Source organism: Gracilinanus agilis, chromosome 2 (assembly GCF_016433145.1).
Source record: "Gracilinanus agilis isolate LMUSP501 chromosome 2, AgileGrace, whole genome shotgun sequence".
Lineage (NCBI taxonomy): Eukaryota > Metazoa > Chordata > Mammalia > Didelphimorphia > Didelphidae > Gracilinanus > Gracilinanus agilis.
In genome coordinates this window covers 238,283,439-238,295,258 of record NC_058131.1, presented here as the reverse complement: position 1 = coordinate 238,295,258, position 11,820 = coordinate 238,283,439, and the positions used below count along the sequence as shown (strand labels likewise).

Genomic DNA, 11,820 nt, shown 5'->3' with positions numbered 1-11,820 from the left:
TCTTGACCATCAGAGCTCCTAACCATGAAGCTCTTGACCATCAGAGCTTACTCGCTGTCTGTCTACCTTATGCCAAAACTTTCTGTGTCTGCGTATCTTTATTCTCGCCTTATGTTCTCTTTCCATTAATCCTTAACCCGTAGCCCATTTTCACTCAGTCCTTGGTTCCCCTTTCTGAGTGTCCAACCCACTAGGAATCTTCGTGGAGTCGGTGGACGGCTTCAATAAGAATCAAACAGGCCTTTAAAGAGAAAGGTACAAAGATCTATATTTACCTTTAACTCAAAAGAGACTCACTAAGAAGGAAATGCATACCAGGATACACAACTTCTCTTTCCTATAGTGCCCCAGCTTGGATATAGCTAGTATGCTTTCTACAGGAAGGTTTCAGCTTTATTCTCTTAAGGAAAAAAATAAATTGCCTGCAGACTTCAGGAAAGGCAACCTTTGTAACTAGTTTGATCACCCAGAAAAACATGAGGACTTCAAAAATGTTACATAATAATCATTATGTATAATGTATGCTTGGATTGAAGAAGTTGCACTGCAGGGGAAAGAAAAAAACTTCCTCAAGAAAAGCTCCTATTAATGTTCATAAAACTTACACAAGATGACACTGGCTTCAGAAAACCAGGTGAGCTGGGAGCTCTGATTATGGTGCCAAAACTGATTTAGCAAGTTCCTTTGTTGCTCTACTAATTTTCAGAGACAAAATAGGGAGGTAAACGGTTCACTATCTTTTCTACAACAATGTGGAATTGAAGTACTATAAAGTATTGTGTAAATGTGCTGTGCTAATAAATACAATTTCAAAAAAGGTATGCCTATCACATGAAACTCCATTTGAGCAAAACCCTACTGCCAATACGAGGTGGAAAAGCCACAAAATTGAAATCCTTACTTGGGAAGGGCTGGTGGTTCAACCGGAACATCAGCAACAGCTATTGCCGGAAGTTCTGCATCCCTAGAGCTGTGACCTGCCTCCTGCTCAGCCCCTGAAGGCACAGGGGCCTTTGCCCTCTTCATTTCCTGATGCCCAGCAGCCCCTGCAGCAGCACCACACTCTGTGGTTGAGTCTATCTCCACCTCCTGGGCTGGGGCTGGGACTTTTTCGGCAGTCACTGTCACATTAGCTTCCTCCTCTTCCTTTCTTCTCATTTTCTCTTCAAGTTCTTTTCTTCTCCTTTCATCATCTTGACGAGCCATGTACTCAAAATTTTTGAATACCTAAAGCCAAAAGAATAATATGATCAATCCAACTATCCATTATCATACATCCTCTGTCACAGGTTAGAATCTTATATTAAGTTCAGTATCAAAATGAGACAACAGACTTCACAAGTACCACCTTTAATTTACACTCTGTTCAAAGGTCAGTCTTTTTCTCTTCACTCTGTGACAAAGCTTCCTTTTCTGCTAAATGGAAGTTCACCAAAAGCTACTGTATAAACCAGCACACACAACATGCCAGCACCAAGACTTAAATTTTCAAAATATTAAGTGCCTCTCACTTCTCCACAGGACTGTCTATTCTAGAGATGAAGAAGGACATATCTGCCCTCAGAGGACTTACTATCTCACTGGGTTGTAAGCTGATACAACCTGTACAAGTAAACAGAGTACCAAATAGTACAAGGTAAAGTAAAAGGAGATACTCGGACAAAGTGCTCTAAGAAGTTAAGGCCAAAGGGATCGTTTTCATCTGAAGTAGAAATCAAGAAAAGTTATATGGCTCAGGTGACACTCCAGCTAGGCCTTGTAAAATAAGAACAAGTAACACAAAAAGAATGCATTTCTGCTACCCTCCAAAAGCCAGTCAGCTCAGTATGTTATCATGTCTTTTAACACTCTTATCAACACACCTTTCTTTTCATTGAATGCTAATTTAAATAACTGAAGAGAAAAAAAACTATAATAATGTCATCTCTTACTCACTAAATAACAAAAGGTCTTACAAAAAAATTTAAAGCAATAGTCCTTGTCCTACATACCTAGAGACACTTGTCAATTTAGGTTGATTAAATGCCAGATAGGAAATCATTTGAATTTTAATTCCCAAGGGATACTGTTAGTTTACTATGCAGCTGCTCAAAAACAAAAGTATGTACTACTGCATTCTTTGACATATGGGGGGGGGAGGGCTGGAGGGGTTATTTTAGGCTGAGATATATAAATTAGCCTGTCTAAAGGAACAATAAAAGCACTGGAGAGAAGTAGAAGAAATTAGCTAGCCAAAAAAAGAATTCATCAAGAGGAAAGGCATAAAAGTAGTAAAAAGGCAAAATAGAAATACAAATTTTAAAAAGCTATAGGTAGAGACAAAGCCCTTAATTTCAAAACTAGAAATCTTAAATAACTTCATTTCCATTTATAATTCTTAGTAGCTTATTAGCCTTCACCTCCATTTCTATTACACATCAGGAGAGCAAGAACATCATGACACCCTGGACCAGATACTGCTCATTTTTCTCTGTTATCATTCATATATCATACATGTGGGATCCTTCCACAATTTCAGTGCCTATTCTAGCCTCAATAATAATATTTTACATTTGTATAACACTTTTTAGTATACCAAATATTTTCACATATTTCATTTGATGTTAAAGAGTATGCAGTTTGGTTTCCTACCCTACAATTTTTGTAAAAGACTTCCTATGAGGTCATTAATAACTTAAGTTTTATTGGTTGTTTTTCTTTTTTATATCAGTCATTTCCAGACATACTACCTTTTCTTCATCTTTCTCACACCAGGAGCCTTCTTTAGTAACAAAAGGGAAAAAACAGCAAAGCAAAATGTTAAGTCTAACAGCACCTGCAACATTCCATACCCACAGTGCCCCACTTCTCCAAAGAAAGTAGGGAGGCACATGTCTTCATCTCTTTTCTGGAGGCAAGATTAGTCATAATTACACAGAATTCAACTTCATTTTGACTAGTGATTTCCTGGTAAATAAATTCAAAGCCACCTTGTCCTCTGCAGTATGTTACATTACAACTACTCCCTGCTTCTTTCCTTGGCTTCTATGACACTGTAAACTCCTGGCTCTTCTACAACTTACTTCCAACTTCATCTGCTGGCTCTTCCTCATTCTCTTAACTCTCAACTACGGCTGTTCCCCAAGACAATATATTGTCCACTTTCTACATATTCTCCCACTCAAATAAGTTTCATGCAGGTAGGCATTGTCTTTTCATTTTAAATCAATCACACCACCTAGTATAGTAAATAGTAACTGAATTGATATCTCAGTGAATCACATCTAGGTAGACAACCTTCTCTATTCCACCATTTTCAAATGCCAAGTCTGTTGGGCATTTCTTCCTCAAATACCTTGCCAGTACCTAGAACTAATCATATTCCCTCCAGACCAGGTTATCTTTTCTGTTGATCCTATACTCATTCTTCCACTTCATCAGGATTAAAATCTTGGATCCAAGTTTGACTCTTTAGCTAGGTGGCACAGTAGATACAACAGCTGGGTCTCAAAATCAGTACAAATTTGAGTACAAATCCAGCCTAAGAAACTTCCTAGATGTGTGTCCCTTGGCAAGTCACTTCAACCTCTAACTCAATGTCCTCATCTGTAAAAAGAAGATACTAAAAATGTAAAATTTAAATTAATGTCCAATATCTCCAAGTATAATATTTTATAAGATTTATTAGTAATCACTTGAAGTAGAAGAAATAAAAACTAGAAGTACAAAACTTAATTATGACCACATGAGTAAACTTTCCTGCCTAGCTCTCACCCAACCTCCACAAATGCCTTGGGGGGGGAGGGGAGGGAGAGCGATAGAGGGAGGAGCTACACTCACAACTTTATGTAAGAAAGAAAATGGGAAGCTAGGAAAGAGAGTTCTAGGGAGAAAATTCTAATTACACAGAACTATCATATAGGGTTGTTGTGAAAATCAAATGAGATAATATTTATAAAGAATTCTGAAAACCTTAAAATACTATATTGTTATATATACTGTATAAACACTAGCTATCATTACAAGCAGCTAAGAGGTATAGAATATAGAGCATTGGAACTGGCATCAGGAAAACCTAAGTTCAAATCCAGCCTCAGATACTTACTAGCTATGTGAACCTCTCTCAATTTCAGTTTCCTCCTCAATTATAAAATAGGGATGATCATAACAATAATAGTTGTTGTGAGGATCAAATGAGACATCTAAAAGTGAGATATTTATAAAATAGTTAGCAAAGTGCCTGTGTGACTAGAGGCACTGATATTTTTTTTTTCCTGCCTGTCTTCCTTCCTGCCTCTCACCAAATAAGCTGCCAAGTCACAATTTCCATCAAATTTATTTAGTTAGTCATACAATCACAGATTTGGAGCTGGAAAAGTTTATAGAGATCACTGAGTCTAACAAATTACCTCTCATACATGAGAAAATCAATGTCCAAAGGTAGTCCAAGTAATAAGTGGCAGAGATGGAATCTGAACTCAATGAACCCATAATCTGTCCTCCCATTCTTTATTAATCCTAAAACATTCCCCCCACATGGTGGAAAAGCATCAGTCTTGAACTCAGAAAGCTTTGTTCAAGTCTTCACTCTCAGTGGTACTGACTCCACCGATTCATTTCACCTCAGTTTCCTCATCTGGAAACTAGGAGGCCGTGCTATCTTCATTCTTCATCTCTTCCAGCTCTAGTGCTAGGATTCTGCTATTACTCTTAGTAAGACTACCATTAGCACAAAGTGGACCTCACCTTACACCTAAATCTATATGGACAGCAACACAATTATTCTCCCTGACTTCATCCCTACTCTTTCCAATTTATTCTGCACACCAGATTAGTATTCCAAAAACAGCACTTTAATCATAGATATCTTCCCTAATTAAACTCCTTCAACATTTCTCCACTATTAAATAAAGTTCAAACTCTTTACTTGATATTGAAGGTCTCCCCCAGCCTGGTCTCAACAACATCCTACTTCTAACTTTACCTTTCAACAAATTAAGCAACCACTTATTAAATGCCTGTTGCATACAGAGCACTTTGCTAGGTTCTGGGAGAATGAAAGATTTAAATCAATGCCTCAGTCTTGATGGAGCACACAAAGCCTCCATTTAACCTATATGAATTCTTCTCACTCAAATACCAGTTCCTCCAAGAAAGTTTTTTTTTTCTTCTTTACCTCACTGTGCCTCACTTCTCTCCCCCTTCCAGTATGTAAAGACCTTTTCCCCTTCTGTATCACAAAGTATTTTTGTTTGCTTTTATAATGAAAATATGAGACCAAATTATAAGAGAAAAGTAGAAGAAATGATCTAGCCAGCAATAAAGAATTGAGTAAGAGGAAATGAATAAAAGTAGGAAAAGGACAAAACAGAAAAAAAGTGAAAAAAAATTATAGGTGAATTATAATCTAGTAAAAGAGCATGGCACAAATAACTATAATACAAACTATATTATAAATGCAAAGTACTATGTGAGACCCAAAGCAAGGAGAAAAAGATGAGGAGAGGGGACTAGTGGAGGGAATTTTAAAATGATTCCCTGAAGAAGCTGGGATTTGAGTTGGACTTTAAAAGATAAGTAGGAATTGAACAAATGGAGCAAACATTTCAAGCATAAGGAACAGTGTATATGAAGACACACAGAAGGAAGTAATAAAAAATATCTATAGAAGATACTAAGTAGTCTCCTTTGGCTGAATTATAGGCCAGTAAGAGAGGCGGGCATCTAATACAGAATCTTAATGACAAGCTAAGGGGTGTGAACTTTACATGGGGAAAAGGGGGTCATTACACAATTTAAGGCAGAAGGGCTATCAGTGGTATGAAGGATTGGTTGAAAAGAAGACTACAGACCTTATAAAGACCTGTGTATAAGTTATTACAATAATCCATGCAGGTGGTAACAAGGTCCAGGAATTAGGATGGTGTTAGTGAGAAGAAAAAGATGAAAGAGATGGGGGAAAATGGACTTTATAGAACTTGGTACCTAACTGGATATGAAAGTGGAAAAGGGAAGGAAGAATTAAATATAATACCAAAGTTTTTAATATTAATAATAATAAAAATTTAATAACTCTCCTTCATAGTTTCCCTTTCTCTCTCCATGCTACAAACTGGTCTATTTACCATATCCCAAACCTTGACATTCTAGCTCCACATCTTTTAGGGGGGAAAAGGTTTCCCAAGTGATTTTTCTCCCAATTAACTATTCTTTTCATTACTCCCCCTTCCCCACTGAAAAATATTTTTAAATACAAACCCCAAAATAAATTCCACAATATACATCTCCAAAGTCTAGTAAAACAAATTCCCACATAAGCCATATCCAATAATTTGTCACGTTACTTCTTCATCACCTTAATTCTTTTGGAATTGCAGTTTTAACATTGTGTGAATTAGCACTCTAAAGTTTTTCAAAGTTGTTTTCCTGAAAAATATTATTATCATTGTATAAATTCCTCTACTACTTTGTGCTACTACATCAATTCATAAAAGTCCTTCCTAATTTCCTCTGAAACTATCCATTTCATCATTTCTTATGGGACAATAATATTCCATTATTCTATTATACCATCATTCGTTTAACCATTCCCCAAAACAAGAACAACTTCTTAGTTTTCAATGTTTGATTAGCAAGAAAAAAATTGTTACAAATATTTTTATACAAAGAGATCTTTTCCCTCTTTCTTTGATTTCTTAGACCTAATAGTGGAAAAGCTGGAACAATGCTCTTTTACGGTATTGTTAAATGTCTGCATCTAGTTCCAAATTGCTTTTCAAAATGGCTAGACCAATTCATCAACACATCAGTATACCCATCTTCCCATAGCCTCTCCAACATATGTCATTTTCCCTTCTTGTCATCTTTCCTATCTTTTGAGATAAAACCTCAAAAACTGCCTTATTTATATTTTTCTAATTAGTGATGCAAAGCATTTTTATTAGATTTTTGATAGCTTAAATTTCTTCCTTTAAAAACTAACTTACTGTTCTTTTTCTTTAGCCACTTAGTTATTGGGAAATGACCCTAAAGTCTTACAAATTTGAATCAGTTTCTCATATATCTTGAATATCAGACTTTCATTAGAGAAATTTATTGCAAAGATTTTTTCCCTATGTACCTCTTTCCTTCTAATTTTTACATTAGAGTTGTTTTTGAGTAAAATACCCATTTTATCTTGTGTGATTATTACTTCTCAATTGTGTAGTCATGAATTCTTCCCCTATCCATAGATCCAAAAGGTTAATTTCTTCTTTGCACCTCTATTGTGTTTATGATGTTTTATATCAAGGTCATATATCCAAATGGAGTTTATCTAAGGTTATAAAAAGATATTTTTCTAAAACTAATTTCAGCTATAATCTGCTCCACTGAATTTTCTACCTTTTTTAACCAGTAACAGATCATCTTAATTATTGTTTTGTAGTATAGTTTGAGATCTGGTATTGATAGAGTCCTTCTTCCCACTTTTTTTCATTCAAGAACCTTGAGATTCTTGACCAAGATATTCCATATGAATTTCATATATTTCAATAATTTCATTATTATTTTTCCTGGCTCTATAAAATATTCCTTTGGTAATTTGATTGGTACAGCACTAAATAAGTAAATCAATCTAGATAGTATTATCATTTTCATTATATTGGCTCAACCTATCCAAGAGTCATTAATGTTTGTCCAATTATTTAGTTCTGATGTTATTCCTACAACAAAGCAAGTTTTATAGTTAGATTCATATAGTCCCACAGTGAATCTTAGAAGACATACTTCCTAAGTATTTTATAGTTTCAATGGTTACTTTAAACAGAATTTCTCATTCTCTCTCTCTTGCTGGATTTTGTTGGTTATAGTATATATGATGCTGATGACATATGTGGATTTATCTGACATCCTGCAACTTTGATAAAGTTATTTCAATTAAATTTTAATTGACTCTCTAGGGTTCTCTAAGTACGCCACCATTATCATCTGCAAAAAGGAGTCATTTTGTTTTCTTTGCCTATACTTATCCACAGCCATTGTTTCATGCAGTGCTTTTCTCTCATCATACTTTCACCACCTCCACCAACCAGAATTCTACCCATCCTTCAAGGCTTAACTCAAATGTCACATCTTCCTAGCATTCCCTGATCATCCTGGTCAGGAATGACCCTTCTTCTGATATCCTAAAGCACTTTCTTTGTATTATTCATATGGTACTTATTTTATATTGCCTTGCACTGCAGTAATTGTTTATGTTTTATCTCCCTTGATAGGTCATAAACTCCTTAAGGGCAAAGAATAGATCATATATATCTTTGTATCACCTACAGTCCTGACAATGGCTTACAACATATTAGGTATTCAATGAATATTTGATAAATGAATGACCCACCAAATCTGCTCTCACTACTCGTCATATTTCTCTCAGTTGATTAGAATCTTATGACTACAGCAGACTCTCTTTTCATCCCGGACTCTAAGCAAATCCTTCAGCACTCTGCACTTATACATTCTTTAATATTTCCTTCAACTAATCTTACCATGCCCTCTTAACTCTGGGTCACTCACACCATTTGTTTTCTTCTTTTCTACTATTTTTAAGATACATGGAACAAAAACATAGAATGGTGCTAACTTAAGCAGCCTTGGATTTATATTGATCACCTTTAACTTTAATCCTCACTGCTGATCAATCTCACTTTTCAGTTAAGCATACTCCTTACGACAATTATTCCACACCTTTTCTCTCTCCTAATATCCTTAATTCCTCTTCTCTCACATCCACCAACTAAAAATGAGACTTTCTATTTTACTAAGAGGAGTAAGAATATCTAGGAATGAATTCCTATCTGGGTCCCTCCACAGTCTCTCTTATCCTTCCCTCTAAGATAAGGTGATTTATTTTCTCTATAAAGTTAAACCTTTCCCGGTACTCATGGACCTGATTCTTCTTATTTCTTTAAGGAATTATTTTTACAATTTGAATTACAGATTAGAGCCAGAAAGAACCATTTTACCAACCTTCTTATTTTACAGATGAGGAAATTAAATCCATGAAAGGTTAAGTGATTTGCTCAAGAGTCAATTTATATGATTATCTATAGTGACCAGGGTACTTCTCTGGTCCCCTCTCCTTCAATTATCTTCCCCCAAATCTTTCAGTTCACATCTCCCCTATTTTAAAAAGACATTCACTTGCTATTCACTCCTCCTGAATACTCTCTTTCCAGCTTTTTACTTTTCAACTTCATGAACTTGAGCTCTACCTTCAAAACCTCTATGTCCCAGCTACCTATTATCTCCTTAATCCTGCAATCTAGCCTCCTGTCATACAAACTCCACTGATACCATTTTCTCTAAGGTAGGTATTCTCAATTTTTTTGGTATCATGGATTCCTTCAGTAGTTTGGTAAAGTCTATTGACCCACTTTCAGATTAATGCCTTTAAATGAATAAAACAAAATAAGATTATAAAGGAAACCAATTACATTAAAATAGTTATAAAATGTTTCTTAAAAATAAGTTCATAGAACTCAGGTTAAAAAGCCCTGATCTAAGGGTCAAAATGACATCTTCCTTACCAACTCTAACTGACTGAGTGGTAAACAGGAAGGAATACTGGATCTGTATTCCAAAGCCTTGGATTTGAGTCCTGGCTCTGCCAATTACTCCCTGTATGACTGTAGGTAGGTCACTTGACCTAAGCTTCAGTTTCCTTATATGAAAACAAAGATAATACTTGTTGACTGTGAGAACAGTATTTTGCAAACTACAAAACATCATATACATATCAACTTCAACATATATAGACATTTTCCTCAGTTTCTCTGAACCTTGCATTCTTTCCACTTCTCACTTCTAGGTATTCACCTAAGGTTCTAACCTTGGGTCACCATTCTCCCTACATACCCACTCACTTGGAAACTTTATCCATTCTTAGCATTTCAGCTATGTTACTAGAACATTTTTATATTCACAATTCTGTCACATACTCCTTTAAACATAAGCCTTCTGAGGGTAAGGTAAGTATTTCTATTTATACTTACTTCAGAATCTTTCTTATGATATCTATTTTTTAAAAAAACTATAGGATACAAAAACATTGATTCTGAATACAGAATCTATGGTTTCATTTATATAAGGAATTCCCCTCTACAACTCCAAAAACTACAGAATGAGACTGACTAAGCAGAGAGTTGCCTGAGGAATACAGAGGTTAGGTGACTTGCCCAGAGTCATATGGCTAGCATCAGTTATATGTGAAACCAGGTCTTTGTGTCTCCAAGTCCAGCATATCTCCTATACCAACCTACCTCTATATGGCATCCTATTAGTTATTTGTAAATTTGCCTCATCCTCTGTTAGGATCTAGGCATGAACAAATCATGTAAATATTACAGATGTACCCAAAAGCTAACTCTTATGAGCAATCTGCTAATGTACCAGCTTGAACCTTGTAACAAAATGAAACTCTAATCTTATGGTATGCCAACCACTCCCCAAGTCTTCAGTTCAAAGGCCAATTGGACCTCTTGGTGAGGTGCTGACTTCTACCTTGTCTTAGCCTCCACTTCTTTAATCTTGTGGTTGTTAAAACAGAGCCAATATTAAATTCTCTACCATGTCACATGTTCATTGACTACCTCCCATTCCTTGATTCTGCAATAAAAACTGGGTCCATGTGTGGCTCTCTCTCTTTTCAACATCAGAGCAGCCTGACAGACTGAATCCCATGCTGTTGAACCATTTGTCTCTGTCTTTCTTTCTTCCTCATGTTCCCTCTCTTTTGACCTCTAAACCCCTTCACCCATTTTCCCGCAGTCTTCAACTTCCCTTTTGGGTGTTCACCCATCTAGAATATAGGTTCCTTGAGGAAAGAAACTATACCTTACTCAATTTTGTATACTCCTCTCAACCTCCACAGTCTAGCACTGTGTTGGCAAACCTATGGCATGTGTGCCAGATAGTGCTGGAGGGGGCTGCTCCCTTCCCTGTCTCCATGAGCTCCTAAGGACATTTCTTACATGACCTGCCCCTCTGTCCAGCAGCCCAATGGGAGCCCTTCCTCCCTCCTCTGTCTGGGGTAAGGCTCAGGGCTCACATGCAGTGTGAGGGTTGAAGTTTGGGCACTCAGTCTCTAAGGTCTCTAAAAGGTTTGCCATCACTGATCAGATACAATGCCCACACTAAGCTAAATGAGCTCAATTATGTCTCGGGTAAATTCGGCAAGGTATCATCTATAATCTTAGAAAAAGCAGTTTTGGTAAATTGTGTGGATAGCTGCAGTTTTGCAGGGATTAAGAAACAGGCAGAAAGGATATAAATATTTTGAATATACATCCCAAATATTAAAGTCTGGCAGTAAAAAGCTGGAATGAGACTGCACAGCTAGAAGAGATAACAGAGCAATGATCACAACTCTACTGTTATACTCATTTTACTGACTCAGAGGCTAAGAGACTTATCCACATTCACTGAGCTAATAAATGACTTTCAATAACTGAGTGGAAAAAAAGCAGTCAAGTACTAGTTAACTAATTCAAGTGGAGTATTAATACAATAACTATTTAGCATATGATAGTAGATGGAAAGGTAATCTTGAAGTCAGGAAGACTTGGGTTCAAATTCTGAAATAAAGACAAGATGACTCTGAGGGATTTATGGTAAAGAATGCTACCCACATTCAGAGGAAGATAGGCAGGAGAGGAAACATAGAAGATAAACAATTGCTGGAATGCAGGGGCTGAGGCGCACATGATTGGGGATGTGGACTCGAAACTACCACACCAATGCAACTAACAACAATATGGAAATAGGCCCAGAACAAGGACACATGTTACAACCAGTGGAAATGTGCAT

At 36.3% G+C, this 11,820-nt stretch overlaps 1 protein-coding gene across 1 annotated transcript in view; it reads right to left on the bottom strand.

Annotated features, from left to right (window-relative positions):
* The window catches only part of NUDCD3 (NudC domain containing 3), a 146,283-nt gene that overhangs the window by 129,298 nt on the left and 5,165 nt on the right, over positions 1–11,820 (bottom strand). Inside the window, exon 2 of the mRNA XM_044659613.1 lies at positions 902–1,227. Within this exon, the coding sequence (XP_044515548.1) occupies positions 902–1,227 (326 nt within the window). The remainder of the gene's footprint in view (positions 1–901; positions 1,228–11,820) is intronic.